The sequence below is a fragment of the Melozone crissalis genome, unplaced genomic scaffold, assembly GCF_028551555.1.
Source record: "Melozone crissalis strain CALT ecotype California unplaced genomic scaffold, PUWL_Pcris_2 ptg000006l_1, whole genome shotgun sequence".
NCBI lineage: Eukaryota > Metazoa > Chordata > Aves > Passeriformes > Passerellidae > Melozone > Melozone crissalis.
In genome coordinates this window covers 53,345,830-53,364,395 of record NW_026535784.1, presented here as the reverse complement: position 1 = coordinate 53,364,395, position 18,566 = coordinate 53,345,830, and the positions used below count along the sequence as shown (strand labels likewise).

At 39.3% G+C, this 18,566-nt stretch overlaps 1 protein-coding gene across 5 annotated transcripts in view; it reads right to left on the bottom strand.

Annotated features, from left to right (window-relative positions):
* Nucleotides 1-4,887: 4,887 nt before the first annotated feature.
* DCLK2 (doublecortin like kinase 2) overlaps nt 4,888-18,566 on the bottom strand; it is a 79,503-nt gene continuing 65,824 nt past the window's right edge. For 2 of the 5 annotated variants that reach the window (XR_008484092.1, XR_008484091.1), the window contains 8 exons: nt 17,091-17,237; nt 14,786-14,919; nt 13,415-13,492; nt 12,202-12,298; nt 10,645-10,725; nt 9,759-9,875; nt 8,888-8,970; nt 6,186-6,264 (listed from right to left, as the gene is read on the bottom strand). Coding sequence is in view for 3 of the 5 variants with exons in the window: in XM_054292738.1 (XP_054148713.1) it covers nt 6,070-6,264; nt 9,759-9,875; nt 10,645-10,725; nt 12,202-12,298; nt 13,415-13,492; nt 14,786-14,919; nt 17,091-17,237 (849 nt within the window). In the remaining 2 variants the exon portion in view is untranslated. Of the gene's footprint in view, nt 6,265-8,054; nt 8,068-8,887; nt 8,971-9,758; nt 9,876-10,644; nt 10,726-12,201; nt 12,299-13,414; nt 13,493-14,785; nt 14,920-17,090; nt 17,238-18,566 lie in introns of all 5 variants that reach the window. The other 3 variants (XM_054292738.1, XM_054292730.1, XM_054292747.1) reach the window with 2 other exon arrangements.

The following is an 18,566-nucleotide window of genomic DNA, read 5'->3' as shown; positions in this document are numbered from 1 at the left end:
ACAGGGAGTTGATTTGGTAGGTTGCTTGTTTGAGAAGGGGCTCTACTGGATCAGGAAATGCTTTCCCAAACTGGAAGCACAGCTGTACCTCTGTGTGCTGTCCTGGTTGCACCTAACCCTCCTTGGGAAGCAGCAGCAGCTGCTGCAGTGTGGTTTTGCCTTTGGAGTGCTGCAGCCTTTCTGTGGGAGAGGACATCTTCACCTTCTCCTCCGTGAGCAGGCCTGCCAAGACTCCTCTGTTCTGCACATCTCGGGTGAGTAGGACATCCCCTCCTTCCACAGGTGAACCCAAAGCCTTGGACACCACCCTGGGGCCCAGGTGTGCACTTGGGATCTCAGCTTTGGCTGAAGTAGTCCCAACCTCATGCTGTTTGTGATGAAATGGAAAACAGGGTTAAATTCCCAGCTACTCAGGTACTTGTTACTCTCTTCAGAGCAGCACCTGTGTCACATGGATCACCTGAAAGCTGTCAGCAGGTGCCAGCAGCTGGGCCTCATTTGGCTGGTATTGGCAGAATATTCCTCAAGAGAGGGACAGACCTCTCTCCCCCAATGCATTTATGCAGAACATTTTTTATGTGACACTCTGGCCTTTCTTTTGCCCTGGTGAGTTCAAACAGAGCTGCTGCCAGCTGTGGTTATGGGAAGTGCTCTGCAGCAGTGCTGCTTGGTTGGGATGGGCAGTACTTGGCAAATGTAGCTTGAAATCCCTTGTATTTTCTATCAGTGAATTGCTGATGGAAACGCTGTAGGATCTGGCAAGAGAAGATGGGATGGTCAGAGCGGGGGTTTCTCTGGAGGAAGTTTGTGCTGTGGTGCTACTGCAGGCGGAGCTAAATGAGTGCTCAGACTTGGGAATATTTCTGCAGTTCTTGGCTGTGTTGTGCAGCTGTGTGTGTATCTGTTATTGTTTCTTGCCCTGACATCCTCTTGGTAGTCCCTCACTTCTCTGCAGCACTTTGTCCCTGTTCAACATCCCAAAGAGCTGATCTGATACCAAGGTAATGGGAAGTGAATTTCACTGCAGTTTTAGTCAGGACATGATTGGTTTTAGTTGTATTGAATAAGAAAGTGAATTTCACTGCAGTTTTAGTCAGGACATGATTGGTTTTAGTTGTATTGAATAAGAATGGCCTAGGTAAGGTGCCTATCTAAATTGTAGTTTTTCCACTCTATGTCCTAAATTACATATTCATAGAGATTTCAGTGTGCTTGTGGTATGGCATACTTCTTTTTTCTTTCTCCCAGGATAATTCCAGGGGAATTACGGATCACTATATTGTTTTTGAGAAACTGGGTTTATCCTCATTAAATAGAACCAGAGATGGGCCATTCTGAGAGTGCTGCTCTAAAGCAGTGAGACCTCCCCCATACAGGGTTAAGATGTTTGTGTAACACTTGAAATGAGTTGCTTGCATGGATTTACCATATTTCATCATTAGATTTCATAATTTCATCATTAGATGAAATTTCATCATCATTAGGTGAAATCCAAAATAGTTTACTTTTATGCAGAACCAACCTAAGATCTTCAGTAAACTGATGCAGTTAATGATGCTTCACAATTTAAAGCTGCTCTTTAAAAGCTCAGGACAAAAAAAAAGAGTAAGAAATGGTTTTAGATTTTGTTTATATGTACTGAAATTCAACTATGTTTAACCTAGAGCTCCTCAATTCAAATACAACCATTGTCATGAAGTAAAAAAAGATTAAAACATAGTAAGTTTGAAAGAATAAATTCTAACTTGTACGAGTACTTTCAGTTGAGACTTATTATCAAGAAGCATATTGTTAGAAAAGGAGTGTAAAAAAATTCACAACTATTTATATATTGTAGGTAATACAGCTACTTTTTTTTTAATTAATTGAGATAGTGAAAAGCATAGTGTTGAAACCAAAGAGATGTGTGTATTTAGTAAAATCTGAAATTGCACACAACTTTGGCATTGGATCAGACATTGTGGTGTGTGCTTTGGAAATGATGTTGCATTGTGTGAGAATAGAGAAAAAGGGGTTCCCAAAATGTGATACTTGCTGTTTGCTAAATGGACAACATTTGAGAAATGATAATTTATTATTTTATTTTTTTTCTTCAAGTTATTACAGTATTTTTCTTGTTGCTGTGTCAGCTCTGAGCTGCAAAATGTTGTAGGCACAGCTCAGTCTGGTTGTGTGGTGACTTTGGTGCTATCAGCAATAGCAATGTCCAGTAACACAAATTACTTTGTACCTTGCTCTCCCATTTTGCCTTGCTTATTCTGCGACCAAGGGATGCTTTTTTCAAGCCTCTGTAGCTACAAAAACCCAAATCTGACCTTGTGAAACAAAACAAGTAGTGTAATTCAAGCAGTGTTTAAACATTCAGCATTTAAATGCTCTAGATGTCAGTATCTCCTGTTAACTGGCAATTATCTCACCTATTATTCTGGGGAGGAGGGAACAGTTTTGGTACTTCTTTGAAACCTGCACTTTACATGGTTCACACTCTTGGCTTCCTGTTTCCAAAGGAAACAAAGCCACTTAAAAGTCAAATTCTCTTTGAAAATAAACCAAAAACAAAAACCAAAAACAAGAAGAGAAGCAACACCTTCCTAGTGGGTACTTGCTGCTTGCACCTACCACTTCCTGCCCTGGAATTTTTTTTCATAGTGCTAATTTAGTTTAAAAAGAAAACAAAAATCCTGCTAGAGTGAATTCCCCTGACAGAAAATCTCAACTAAATACCTACTTCTGTGCTTTAGACATTGAAGCTGACTGCAAGTAGGAGGGTTTGATTTGCTTGTCTTTTTTGTCATCTTAAAACCATCAGTTTTACCTAACAAGCATTTTGGGTCGGTTGCTAGTTCTGTGCTTTTCTGCTGTTTCCAATTGCTGTTTGGATGTAGCTTGAAAGAAAGAATGAGTAAATGCAAAATAGAGTTTCTCATTTAAAAACTGGCAAAACCAAAGATGATTGATAGAAAAATACATATATTTATGTAAAAGTGAAGGAATCAGTATCAGTATAGCTATCAAGCTATAATAATTAGACCAGCGACCACTGGGAGGAAGAAAGGTGTGAAAACCAGGGTTAAATTACTGACCCATAAATATTCTTGACAATTAGCTACTAAGAAAGAGTCAATACTTGATAAAATTAACACCATAAAGCAGCATCTTCATTAATGTATTTTGAGAATGATTTTAATTTATTTTTTTTTGTTCCAGAAGGGGGTAATTGTCTGCAAGGGTAAATATTGATGGGAATCAATCAGTGGAAGTAGTGTTGGGCTGATTTATGGCAGGAGAGGATTCAGTCCTGGGACTTTAAATCTAGAAATGCAGGAATGGCTCATTGGACTTTTGTGAACAACAACTCACTTTCAAAGGACCGAGAAAGATTAGGATATTTAAAAAGACTTTTTTTAATAATTATTTTTTTAAATGTAGGCATGGTAGCGGTAGAGCTGTCACTATGGAGTGTTTGTAACAGTTCTTTCTAAAAAATGTGTAACTTGTTTTCAATTTCTATAATAGTTTCTTTCCCTTTATAACAGGAAAAAAAATTGTGAACCAGAACTATTTTTGCCTTCTTCCAGCAGCAACTGGTGGTTCTACAGCAAGAGAAGGACTAAATGAAAGTGCAGCAGGTAAGAAACCAAATGTGATACTTGGGGACCTTCATTAAGTGTTTTAGTGTTAAGCAACACATCTTTATTTTATTTTTATGTTAAAATGTGGTATCTCCTGCACCTATGCACAGACTGAACTTATGTGGAAGTATTTTAAGGCATGGAGTAGTGCTATAATGTTGTTAAGGTTACACAAAGAGTTGGGGACTTTCCCAGCTATCCTGTTTTTGTCCGAGTGTTGGCCACATGATTATATTTTCCAGCTGTCATCACTATTTTTAAATAGGCATTTTGGAACCTGCCTCTGCTCTGTGAATCAAAATACTTATCTAAGACTGTTTAGATGTTGATCAGTCATGAAGTTAGGGACATGAATTCAGGGTATGTCTCTTTACTTTCTTCTTCCATGAGACAAGGGAATAGTTTAGAACTGGCAGCTGTTGACCAGGCAAGCGATGATCCCTTCTGTTATAGATGCAGAATTATTTGTGCAACACAACTCATTGGAAATCCTTGCCTATCCATGGTAGTTTTTTTTCTTCATAGCTGAATCCATCCTCTTGGGAAAAACAGAACTTAACCCAGCATTCATTATTTGCTTGTTGCTCCCTCTCTGCTGATCGCTCTGTTCTGCTCTTTTGGAGGCTCCCTGTCTTTGCTGGGGGGCTGGTTAGCCTGCTCCACCTGAAATTCCACATCCTTTCTTTGGCTGAGTCTGAGACTTGTTGCAGAAATCACCAACCACAGGCAGCCAGCTACAGAGTCTCACCAGAATCTGAATCAGGAGTTTCTCTTCTGATTAAGGTTGGAGTGATAGCTTCATCTTTTTGCACTGTACCAAAAACCAAATTATTTTACAGAAAGGCTATTACCATACTCTTCAAGTATGTTAATTTACTTCAGGGAACCCACAACAAAGTTAATTAGCATGGATTGGTTGTAGCCCAACCTTTTTATCATAGTTTAAGACATGCCATGTCTTCCTACCTTTAATACCATTTTCTTGCCAGGATGTTGCTGCCATCATCTTTCAGCTGCCATGGCCTTAAGTTATCACTTGGCACTTTTTGATCTTTAAGTGTTCTTCAAAAGGTAAAGCAATCATGTTTAATCATGGCTTTCATAGGAAGCAATGAATTTTAAAATAATGAAGTTTATGGGAATCCCTCAAATTAATTCTATTAAATTGTTTTAGTAGGCATCTAATTGTTCAGTCTCTCTAGGGAGAATAAGACAAGTGTCACTGACAAAATAACTGAGCTCTCAAAGAAAGGAATGACTTTTTGTGTTCTGTTTTTTTTTAATGAAGAAAGTTTATTGCAGGTCTTTCTTTTACAATTCTAGTAGAAAGTATAGCTAAGAGAAAAAATGAACTATGACCAATTCATAAGAACGAGCAAAGGAAAAGGATTAAGCTGAATACATACTCTATTGAACTAAGCATTATGGTAAAGAGAAAACCTCACCTATTTTGTGACTGCAGGTTAAGGAGAGCTGCTTCCCAATGCTGGTTTCCAGTGCCTGCACCAGGTGAATAGGGGGATAGCACTGACAAACCTCTGATGGCTATTGATGGCAGCTCCTCTATCAGCATGTCCTAGAATCAGGAGCTGCTCAGCTCATCATAGCTTGGATAACATGCAGCAGGCTTTCCCTTCACAGGCCCAAAGTAATTTTATTTTATTTTATTTTATTTTTATCTAACAGGTAGTCCGACCCTGGAGAAAGGTGTGGATGGGACACTTGTGGTTAGGATAGAAAATGGCAAAGCAAAAAGGCTTCCTTCACTCCAGTCTTTGTAACAAATAAACATCCACTGCTCATGTTTACATCCCAAGTTACTTTATTTAAATTCATATATCTAAACACTACCCTGCCTGCAAGTCAGATAACAAACTTGATGGAAAACAACCATCCTTCCCTTTCTATCTTCAAATGTTTGTCTCGTGATATTTTACAGTTAGTCCACTAAAAAATTCTTTGTGAAAATTTGCCTCTTCAAGTTTAGTAGAAACTTGGCTAAAAATAGAGGCATTGGAATAGAAGGCAAATAGAAATTTTCTTCCCTTGTCTGCCTCTCCCACTTTTCTGAAAATTCCCATCAGAAGAACAGAACAGGGCCTGCTGGTGGACGTGAGGCCAGCTAACTGTTCCCCACCTCACTGCTCATATAAAAATATGGTTAGCTACACCCTAAGTTAGTCTATCTAGAGCCCAAGGCTGTGTGAAATGGAGTTAATTATTGACACGGAGAACTTAAAAAACCACCTAACATTCCTGGAGTCTTTCCCCTACTGCTCTTCCCAAGATGTGGTTCGTTCACCCCCTGCGAGAGAGAGGCTCAGACCTGGCTGGGGCTTGCTATGAGAGGTGCTCACAAACTGAAAACAGTCATGGGAAATGAAGAGAAGTGTGGCCAGAGTGTGGGGAGCTTCGGGTGGGTTTGCTTTCCCCAGTCCTACGCAGCAGGCTGATCCCCAGCGAGCTCGGGGGGAGGCGGCTCGGGAGCAGCAGGGAGGAGGGGCTGGGACCCAGCCGCACGAGGAGCAGCAGCTGCAGCAGCAATTGCAGAAATGTTCTCCACTCCAGCTCTGCCAGAGTCCTGGCAGCGCTTGCTGCAGAAAATCTGGCTCTCTTTATCTAGAGCTGTGTTCTACAAACAAACAAAACAAACCCAAGGCAAAACATGAAACAACACTTAAATACGGCCCTGTCTTAAGGGTTAAAACAATCTACAAGACATGAACTGCATGCAATACAGCCAGGATAAAAAAGGAGAAATAACATTAGAAATCTTTTATATAATGAATTGTATGATTTTTGTGATGCTGACTTTAGGAAATGTAAGGAAAACTTCTCTTCCATATGTATGCTTGCCATGACGTTGCAGGTTTAAAATTTTTGTCTTGCAAGTCTGATGTGGAAAAAAAGATGGCACGAGTGGTTGTGATAGAGAAGGAACCTGTCACAGTAACTATTAGCAAAATTTATGTACCTGTGTTTTTGCAGACACAAGGAATCAGGTGATGCTTACTGAGAACTCAGTGCTACAATTCTGGAACAAACAACACAGTACAGAAGGAGAGCCCCTGGGGAAGGTGACAGAACAATTTTTTCTTTTTTCAAGCAAAGGGACTGCTTTTCTGCTTAGTGGTGAGAGTAGGAAAATGACCTCTCATGGTTGCAAAAAGGCATAATTTCTGAATTCTGCACTTAAAAATGAGTTTTCAGGAGAAGGGAGCAACAGGTTGGAATAAAAACTGAGAATTCTGTAGTGAATAGGTTGATTATCTGGAGTATGTGGTACATCTGCTGAAGATAACAATTTCCATACCCTCAAAGATATGTGCTAATTGTAAAGGTCAGGTGATTTCCCTTTTCCACAAAAATTTATTATTTTGATTGGACTTGCTTTACTAATGTGAAAATTTATGTGTTTTTAGTTGGGTTTGACTAATACACTATTCACTGAAGTATTTAATACTGAAATAATTTTCTGAGACAAGTCAAATTTAGCAGGGTTCATTTTTTTTTCAGATGTGTTTATTGTATCAAAGTCATCAAGGACAGCAGATACGAGGTACTTACCCTCTTCTTTTTTGTTGTTGTTATGTTGGGTTTTTTTAACTCAAGTTACATCACTACATCCCTGCATTGCGAGGTACAAGGAGAAAATTCCATAGTCCACAACTGATATTCTGCTACTGACAATCAACACTGCAAAGGGAGCATGCAAGGAAAGGAGCAGCTGAATTGGATCTGAGTTTTGAGATTAGTGATGGTCTAAAGGAATTTTATCATTATCAAGGCACCATTGCATTGCCTTTTTTTCTTGCTGGAAAAAGTTGTAAATAGGGGTTTCTGCTATTTCAGTGGCAGGCAAAGTTATATAAAAGGGGAAGGACATGCTTTCAGTTCATGCTGACAGTGATTTTCTCCTGTGCTGTCCTCATAGCAGCAATACAGTTCTATGTAATGCAGTTTAGGGTTTTCTTTTCAATTTTACTGTTGCTAAGCAAGAATGTTTTTTATTTATCTAGGACTGATTATCACTTGTCTGTCTCTAAATGAAGTTCAATTTTAAATAGAAACAATGTTTAGTTCTTTGCTTCTGTCTTCAAAAGGGTCTCATCTTTTTCTAGCTGTTTTTAGATACAATATGGATATAGACATGCAGAAAGCGACTGCCAGGAGAATAAACCAAGACGTGTCTGAGGAAGTAAAAAATAGTTGTATTGGTGTTTGCTTAGCCCATTTCAGATATGCATCACTCAAGACAGAACTATTTTTTCCTAAGTGTTTAAAATGTATTCCTTTGCTGATTTGGTGTGGCTGTACAGCTTTTTCCACTTCAGACTGGCTTAGTTATTTCTCCTTCCTTGTTACCAATGGAGACCATGTACTTTTTGTGCAGCAGAACAAAGCATCGCAGTTAGTACGTACCATTGCCTTGGACCTACTCAGAGGGAAGCAATGCAGGCATTGGGAAAGGAGGAAAAAAGGAAGAAAGCAAGGGACAGAAACTAGACTTACTTTAAGCAGAACTAACACAATTGCAACAAATTTAGATTTACAGAACATTTCTTAATTGACCAAAAAAAAAAAATCAGTAATGAATTAAGAGCAACATGCTTTTGGGGGCAGCAGGAGCCTCCTGTGCAAGGACACTGAAGTGGGGATGTGCAGTTTTACTTATCTGCCACAGGATGGGATTATCTGCATGGGCCAGGTGACAGTGTTGGAATGAGGTGATGCTAAAGGGGCTCCAGTGAATGTGCAGGTGGACTGAGAGAGCAATGCACTGCAATACACAGTGAGAGTTACAAAGTGTGCTTGTCTGAAGCTGAATGTTGGTAAGCAATGAGTGCTGGAGCAAGTGAAGAACTTCTGAACACAAAGGTAACTACATTTCAATGCTCAAGGTAAACCAGGGCAAGAATAACAAATTGAGGGCTTAATCCTCATTAGATCACAGTGTTTTGAGCAAGATTTTACTTTTCCTTTCAGCATTAACTGGGAGCTGCATTCAGCAATTAATAATTATGCATTTACATCCTTCCATACCTGTTAGAAGGAAATAAAGCAGGAAAAGGTAAAATGAGGTGAACTTTCCTGGCTGAAGGAGTGTCAGTAGCTAACAGAAAAAACTCACACCAATAGGAAGCCAAAGCTAGGCTGTGTCAGAGATCTGAGACAGGCTTAAGTGGCATGCAAGTTGGAGAGGGGCTGAGAGTTAGAATTAAAATTGCTCTTATTACATATAGTGCATTTTATACCAGTTTTCAGCTTCAGGCTTATCCATAGTCTCAACAGTATAAAGAATGAAGCTCTGAAGTCCCTCTCAAACTGTCAAGTCAAACTGTCAAATGAAATGTAGACAAGAACATGAACCTGAAATCCATTTCCTGACTTATTTTTATGTTCTCATTTTTCCTACATTTAAATTGTTTGCCTATTTACCGCACATAAATGTATTTGCAAAGACAGAGATGTAGGCAGAAACATTTTATTTAAATTTTACTGGTTCTTAGACGATTAAAAAAATTATTCTTGTTAACATAAGCGGTCTGGCCTTTGAAATAATACTAATGGGAGGGTGAGGGTGAAAGTCGCTGTTATGTTACCATGGATGGTTTTACTTTCTTTAAGTTACTGAAGATACATTTTGTGTGCAGTGTCCATCCTTGCATCAGACAAGGCTGGGCCCTGGTAAGATCAGGAAGAAAGGAAGTTTCTGGAATGGAGTCTGGTTTCCTGGCACAGGTAGTGTTGAACAACACTATGCTCAAGATGAAGCAATACTTGGTCAGGCACAGAGGTAGACCCTAGTTAACTAGGTGGGCAGTATGATAAAAAACCTCTTGCTTTTGAAAATGAAATATTTCAAATTGTTAATAAACTTCATTTTAACATACACCTACTTAGTGTTCATTGAAAGCTCATTTTTATCTCTTGGGCAGCACACTGTGATAGACTTGGTTGCTCTCAAGAAATGATGAGACAATCCACATTATACATCAATAAAGACTAGAAGTTGAGACTTCTAATTTTGGGTTTGCTATTCTTGCACCACATGTGCTCATAGAGCACTGTCAGGAAAATATGTAGAATATACTATCAATGTATAGAAATGTTCATTTCTCTTACCATGATGACAGAAACCCCAGCAGACGTGTTATTTTGCTTGGGTAGGGTGTTATTAAAGTGCTGCTTCAGTTTACCTGTTACTTCAGCTTGCATATTATTCTCCTGGGAAGCATCATCCTGCATAAGAAAGAACACAATATTCAAGTTAGGGAAAAACACAAAAGTTTTTTATCTTCAGGTACTTTCTGCTTTTCAATGAACAGTGAATATTCAGACAGGCAGTCCAAAAGTAAACACACTCTGCTACATGAGAGACAATTCCAGAGGAAAGGAACAGAGCAATCACTCACTGCTTTATGAATGAACATTTCTATTTCTTAAATAGACATGTGACACTTCAGTGCATTGCTCTGTCCCACAATTATAAGCTGCAGGTTTGATTCAAGCAAGTTAAAAATAACATGCTTGAAATAATCTTGAAAACGAAAAGCATATTTTTCACTTGGATTTCTTTCAAATCACCACTTTAAATGGCCCATCATGTCCTAAGTCTGTAGGTGTTATCAAGTATTATAAATACACTTGAGAGGAGCTGTTATCCATTGATACACTTGTTAATAGTTGTTTTCTCTTGTGTCAGGGAACTCCACAGATTGTATTCAGTCCCTCTTTTAGAACATGTCTGGAAATAAGCATTGACTGGCTCCATGTAAACCTAGTACTTATTAATAATTAATTGATTTTAAATCAATGAGCAATGCACTCTGGTGTTCCCCTTTGCTGCTGCCTGAGATGATGAAGGACCTGGTAGGCATCAGCTTGGTGTCTGTGGTAAATTAGGTGTTATATTTGCTGATTGTACTGATGCTTCTGAACAGTGCAGGTTAATGGTTAGATTTACAGGTTTAATGTCAAATTAGAGACAAGGGAAATGTGATTTACTCACTGACACCCAGGGATGGCTTAGGATCTGTGCTGCTGTGTACCGGGCTTCAGCATTCACATGTAGCATCAGGCTGATTAACTCCTTCATGGAAAAAGAAAAAAAGAGAGTTTGAAGGGCATGGGAAAGGATACTAAAACTGAAAATAATGTTGCACCAAGTTCTTCTCAGTGCAATGTTCTTGATACCTGGATGGGAAAAAACCAACCCCAGCTGATACCAGAAGCAGTGGTACCAGTGTGATTTAAGTGGAACTTAAATTTGCCCTTTAGGATTAAGAGTCTGCAAGGTAGTGTGTTTGATATCAGCTTCTTAACTGTACTCATGTTTCACAGAGTCTATTGAAAACAAATGGAAAAGAAATGTTAAAAAAATCAGCTCTAATGTTCCACTTTGTTCTCTGTGTATTCATGAACATGACCAGAACAAAAACAAACCTGGGAGACATGAGATCCTCTCTGGGCAATGCACATGCACTCAGTAACATTACATAAAAAACATTACATAAAAAACCACAAATCAGAGACAAGAATCTGCACCTGAAAGTCAAGAAACTGATGAAATTATTTGAAAACGTTCTCTTCTGTGTTGCTGCAGAAGAATAGAAGATATTGAGCTAAGTCCCTCCCTCAAAAAACCTTTTAAAGCCTCCAAATTATCATCTTCATATTTTTATCAAGATTATTTCAAGATTATCTCAAAGGCGCTATCCATTGATTCAGTTTGGGAAATGGTTTCTTCAAGCAGATGATAACGCATCTCACTGAGAGCTTTCCCAACCAGCTAAGTTCTTTAGTCTGTGGAAGTTTGAAGTGAGACATCACCTTGAATACCAAGATTGTTTGTTCAGAATGCACATCTGGAAATCTGTGAGATGACTGGGACTTGGGAAATGTTGGCAAATGGATAAACACCCATTGGGAAATGCAGAAAAAATGCAGAAAAAAATTCAACTTCTCATTGGCCAGATAAAAAACCACCTCCACTTGTTACTGAGTCCTCAGATATTATTTAGAGCATTTTAGTGAATTAACCTAAGAGAAATGGGGCTTACAACTTGAATCTTTGTCCTGCAGATACAATCAATTTAAACAAAACTGCAATGATCACAGAAGAACTGCTGGCAGTGGTAATTAGCCATGGCTGCACCTCTTGAAAAGCTCTAATAAATAAATACCTCAAGTAAAAATAGGACAAAATGCTTATGCAACCAATCTACAGAGCAATAATTTTCCTTTTTTAAAGAGTGACAAGAGGGAAAAATTCAGGGACACATGTATTTTACATCTGAAGCACTGAAGCTGCTGTAAAGTGCATCATGAAGTGAGCTGGGCAGTGTGTGACATTCCCTGGATGCAGCTGGCATTCTGCTACCCTTGCTCAGGCAGCCTGAAACACCTGAGCTTTCATCAAGCACTGCTCAGCCAAACCCACTGAAAAGCCACAGCAGCTGGGGCACTGGGCTGCTCTGCATCTTCCAGGCTGCCTTCCCAGCTGAGCACAGGCTGCTGCACAGGGCTTCTCAGAAATGTTCTTTCAGGTGGGAAGAAATATCAGTACCTTTGCTGAATCAGTGATGTTATCCCAGTAGGGAGAGGGAAATTCCAGCTTCCCCACAAGTATCTGATCAAAGAGGTCTTCCTGAAGGTTGTTTTCACTGTAAAACAGCAGTAATGAAAAACATTATGAGAGAAAAAGCCAATTTGTCATGGGGAATTTAACTTGATTTGGGGATGGAACAGAAATTATGTTAATAACTACTAGAAATACATAATTTAGAAGTTTATACAGTGATATAGCTCTTCTGAGCCAATACATTGAGGTAGCTTTTCCACTGAAATAGGGGCTGCAGAGTTAACACACATTTATCAATCTCACTCATGACCTGGTTCTACTAGCATGATATGGACATTCTCTGTGCCTTCCCTTAAAACTCTAATCAAAGAATACATTTTCTTGCACAATGTGTCTTTCAAAACACATTTTCAGCTTTAAATGTGAAATAACAACACGAAAAACCCAAATACGTGAACTACTATTTTTCCCCATCAACAATACATATATAAAATAAATTTATAAAAAAATATATAATATATATTTTAAAAATATATAAAATATATATGTAAAATGTATTGTTTGCAAGACATTTTCGTTCAGTGAGGTGTTTTAGTTAAACCTCTTTTGTTAAGTATCTTGCTGTAAAAATGAACAAACAGGCCCTGCATTAGTAATTGATATGTTAAGAGCAGAATTCCCTGTTAAAATGTGCCAATTCCTTCTCATTCTCTGGCAAAAAAAAAAAAAAGAAAAAAAAAAAAAAAAAAAAAGGAAAAGCGCCCATTTGATTTTCAGTAGAAAAACCCCACGGCTGGTTTGACACTTCCCAAAAGGCCGAGCACAGTTCAAAAGGAGGGATGAACACATTTTTTTTCCCCTCTCCTGTTTTGCCGCTGCCGACGGCAGAGGGCAGCGCGCACCCGCGGATGGCGGAGCCGGGATCCGCAGGGAGACAAAAGGAAAAGCGGCTCTGCCCTCGCGCACCCCCAGCACTAAAACACCTGCCCCCGTAGGAAAACATATCGCAAAAATTGATCCCAAACCTAAAATGAGGGACGAGTGAAAACCACGCAAAGAAATTAATAAAGCCGTGAGGAAAACACATCATTCTGATCCACCTTTTTTCCTCCCCCAAGGATGCCTCCTTCAGGGAGAAAGGTCAGACTGGTGCTGAAAGAATTTGATTGCTTTTGCTGGGTTTGCCTTTGGCACTCACCTGCGAAAAGGTGGAAATCCACATAACAGGATGTAAGTGATCACACCTGCAGCCCAAATATCCACCTTTAAGCCATACCTGAGAAAATAAGTCTGTGTTACTTGTGCTGAATTAACAACAACAACAACCACAAAAAAAGAGTCATTCCAATCAAAAATAAATTATGCTGACAGGATTACATGAGAATCTGTGCTGGGTTACTTGCTGCTGATGGGGTGATGGATTTTGTGTCTGAGCATCTTTTTGTTCACACCTTTACAATCTTTAAGAAACCATGATTCTGTGATTTTTTTTTTTTTCCACCTCAGGGCTCTCCAGGGCCTTCTGAATATACTCAAATCCAAGGCAGTATCCAGGTTTCCCCATCCAGAGCCACCAATGGTTAAAGACAAGGATGTGCTTTCTCAGTCCCCACAGTGAAGCAACTCTCTCAAAGGTTATCATGTGTTGCTAAGCAACAAGACACACCAATTCTCCAGCCTCTCCAGCGAGCAGCACGGGCAAGAAGAGCTGCACTTTTCTTTCAAAGCACAGAAATTAAAACACTGCAGGTCAAAAAGAGGCCTTTTCTCCTATTCAGTGGATTCAGTTTGTCAAACCCTCAAGCACGCAGACGAGGTGCCCTCTGACACCGGAGCTGACTGCAGCTGTGAAATGTTTCTCAATGCAACAAATGCACTGAACAAGGAGTGAAACAGCACAAACAAAACCTCCCTCCATCAGTAAATTCAGAGTGGTCACAGCTATGGCAAAAGCATGGAATGGAGATCTCGAATGTCTAAAAGGAGAGAGGATTTGTGATAATCTGCCATTGGTGAAAATTCACCATTTTACAAAATTTTATTTCTGTATTTATGCAATGACCTGTAAAATACAGAATAATGGGATTGTTCAATTGTTATCAAACAGGATGTGTCACCCAAAAGGGTCACTTGAATCAGCGTAATCTAATCAGAACTGTCCTGAGAACAGGCTTAGACTAGGTGAGCTCTGCAGCCTCTTCCAGTATAGATGATTCCATTTCTAATGCAAACACTGTGTTTTGCCTGTCTGTTCTTCCCCAAACAGCTGCCAGGGGTGGTACAGTGGGCTCTGGATGCTGAGGTGAGGCAGGGAGCACAAACAAATGGACTCCACTGCACCAGAGCTGGTCCTGGGAAGGTGTGAGAGTAGGGAAAGAAAAATTCTGGGAGCAGGCAGAGCAAGGACACTGGTGGCCTCTTGGAGGAACTGGGAGTGGTGCCCTTGGGTGGTTTGGTTACAAAACAATAGAGGGACAGCCTGTTGAAGCATTTGGATTTTACAAGATCCTACAACCAGCCAAAAAAGAGTGGTTAGCAGGCCTGTGTCATGCCAGGCAGCCATGCTCACCCTGTCTCTGCAATGATTTCTGGAGCCACATAGGTGGGTGTCCCACACACCGTGTACAAAGGGCCTTCCACCACCGTCGCCAGTCCAAAGTCTCCAAGTTTCAAAGACTTGGTTCCATCTGAATATTCACACACCTAAAATCAGAGAAATTAACACAGAATGAGGAGGAGAACATCTGCATTTTTATATCCTCTAATTTCTTTGGGAAAACATCATCACCATACGAAGAAGATGGGAAAAAAGGTAATTTCCACAGCCCTGTAGGGCAAGAAGAGAAAAAAATTATATTCCCATTGATTGCAGCTGGAGCAAATTTTCAATGGAGCTGTCTGCCAGCTATGTAGGTCAGACCATGACACAGCCTCGAGCAACTAGAGGTGGAAAAGAAAACTCAGTCCTTGAATGTTGAGAAGTTTTAAATATATTCAGGAGAATATAATACTCTACTTTCATTTGACTGGGACCTAGAGTTTAAAATGGGACTGGCAGCTACAATCAGATTTGCTTAACATCTTGTTATCTTAGCATAAATCTAGCCAACATACTGGGCAATTTTATCAGCAAATGTCTTCCCTGCCCTTGGTCTGGGCAAATTCAGTTTAGGTTTCTGTGCAGACCCAACTGCACCTTACCAAAAGGCCAATGAACAATCTAGCACTGAGTCATTTTATTGATGAAAGAAGCTGAATTTAGTTAAAAAGAAAAGTGCTATACAAGAGCGATGGCAGGAATAAACCAAACCAGACCAACACAAAGGAAACATTCCCCTAATAAATTCATCTCAGTTTCGCTCCTATAGTTAAATGTTTATATTAACATAATTTCAAAGACATCTAGAATGGAGGACCCCAGGATCTCCAGAGTGGCTGAATTTATTTGCCTTCCTCGAACATCTGAGCACTGCAATACCTTTCTTCATTCCCCTGTGTAATTCATATCAGTAATGGAAACACTTGTTTTCCTTTATATAACACTTTCATACCAGCTATGATTCTTAGGGTTTGCATTTTTTAAATGCATGACTAGCAAAGGGAATGTAATTCCCATCCAGACAGGCTGGATGACCCTGTGCAAAAAAACGAACTATGTGCAATTACAGGTAGCAGTTGATGGGAATTATTTGCATTTATATTCAATACCAGGATGTTATCTCAACATTCTGCTGCTGTCAATCACAGTGAGTAAGATTTGCATCTGTTGAGTAATCTCTTTAGGCTTTCTAGGCAGAAAGGGCATTTGTGCCTATTTATAACTGATTCAATCTCTAATGAGAGCTTCAAATTTCTTTGGACTGTCTGTGTTTGGAGATACACTAATAGTATGTGAGACTTCTACCTTCATTTTCTCTCTCAAGTGCCCTGTTGCTGTGGCTATATTTTCCAGGAGAAGCTTTCCCCCATGCTTCTTTTTGCTAAACAATCTAATTTATTTGAAGGTTTATTTAAATTGCTAAACACTGTCAGTGGAATTACTGGGGAAAGAATTGACTATTAATTAGGAAATATTTTCAGCTTGTAGCCCTGTCCTTGTTACAGTTCAAAATCCAGTCTGGGATAAGCTGTGACTCCTACTCTCAGTTTGAACTCATTAAACAGGACTGACAAACACCAGAAAAGACTTTTAAGAAATGTCTCAAGCAGGGGAGATTATGGCCCTGCTTGTGCAGTGTGTGACACTTAATATCCAATATGTAATGCTCAAGTGTAACCTCTGTGGGTAAGTGAGACAGCACACACTGATCCCATTCTGTGGGCAGGGGAATAAAAAAGCAGACTTCATGGTAATTCTTGTCAGCACAGTTATTTTATGTCTCTGCTGAAAACAAAAGTTGCCTAAGGAAAAGAATAAATGAATGTAAAGGGTTAATTCCCAGCCAGAATTCTGGTAAAGCATCACAAAGATGATCCTACAATGACAATGAAAGGAAAAAACCACTGGCTTCAGCTGGTAGCCATAGGATTGTTGAAGAAATGAAGAAATGCTCTCAGCCCACCTTTCTCCCACTTGCAAACTGATAAATAATTCATTGGCATAGCTTTAAAATTCACTGTTTTGTGAGACAATACTGCTTATCCAAAAGGCAGCCAATCAAATTGTAAATACAGCTAGGTCTAAGGACAGGTTTGAGCACAGCTCTCCTGCATTGAAGTGATTGCTATCTCATGGCAAAAGATTTACTTCATGCATACTTATTCTAAATTAATAAGCCTGCTGTTCTCTGCTGTGCTCCTTGACATTTCTACACAAGCATTTGCATTAATGAGAACAAAGTAAGAGAAAATACTGGAAAAAAACTGGGACATACCAGAAGATTTTCTGGTTTGATGTCTCTATGCACAATGTTGAGGCCATGCAGATATTTGAGAGCACTGGCTAAATTGTAGACCATGGCACTCCCATCTCTCTCTGTGTATTTTGTAGATGAAGTGATGGCATCAAATAGGTCTCCTCCCTATGGAAAGGAAAAAGATAATTGTTTAAAAAATAATTAAGATGGTATTTGGTTAAAAAAACCCCAAACCCTAAATTATGTAAAATCTTCCCTCTAAAACATATGCCCAAATTCCCATTAAACAGCAAAAAAAAGAAAGAAAAAAAAAGTTTTGCAGAAAGATGATCTTGTCACCAAGATACTAGACTGGGACTTTGGTCAACTGCATTAAATTCTTAACTCTTCTCCAGGCTTCTAGTGTCTGAGCTTGGGTAAATCACAGATTTTTTTTCTATTGATCTTCCTATCTTTGATCACTCATTTATATTACCTACAGGTACAGGCATACAGCATCCCTTTTCTTCATCTTATCAGTATATTCAACATATTGAAAAACTGCCCTGATTTTGAGTAAAGCCTAAAATAAATTAGCCCCATAATAATAAAAAAAAACAAAACTAAGAAATATTCAGCAAATTCAAATTTCTGCAGATATTGCAAGAAATACCAAATAAATATAGCTGAAGAGGGAAAAAAAGATAAACACATTCCAACATAAATGAACCGGCTGATTGAGATACATCAAAGTGCAGAACCTCCAGGTGATTTCTGAATGTGTCAGGCTCTGTTTATGGATGCCCTATTCCTCTGGGAATACACAGCAACGTGTGAGTGAGTTACTGATGGGGCATTTTCAGCCATTACAACAAATGTCATGCGGGTGTCTCCATGATGGTTTCCCTGGATACCTCTGTAGGAGTGATCTGTCTGAGCTGTGGGTGGCATTCCAAGCATTTCAATGCACACCAAAGAGAAGCAGCAATTCAGGAAATATAGGCCAAAATGGTGGGGAATTAAAACATAAAAAAATACTCTCTTGAAACCCCAAAAAGCCTATAGGGTATTAAAATAGCTTCTAGAAAGGAGGAAAGATGAGTGGGCTACAGAAATTATGTATTCAACAACTACACACTTTAGAGGTTTCCCAGTCTGGCAACCATTCTAGAGTCCTGAATGTAACAGTGCCTCAGTCAGAAATAAAAAGTGTTCCTCAAAAAATGAGCAGCGCTCCTACTGCTGTTGCTGTATGTTATTTGTATCTGACATGCCAATCAAGCTGATGTGCAGTGTGGCTGTGCATGCACAGAACTCAGACAAGAGAATGCATGAGCAGAACCTGATGCTACTCATGTATTTGGCTCACAAGGTGACAGCAAAAAGAATATTTGTGTTTTCTCCATACATGCATGAAAGGAGCATCTGTTCTCTGGTGAACTGTTTGATACAAGCAAAATGGGTGAGATCTTTTGGGTTTTGATTTTCCAGGATGAAAATTGCTTGAGTTTAATC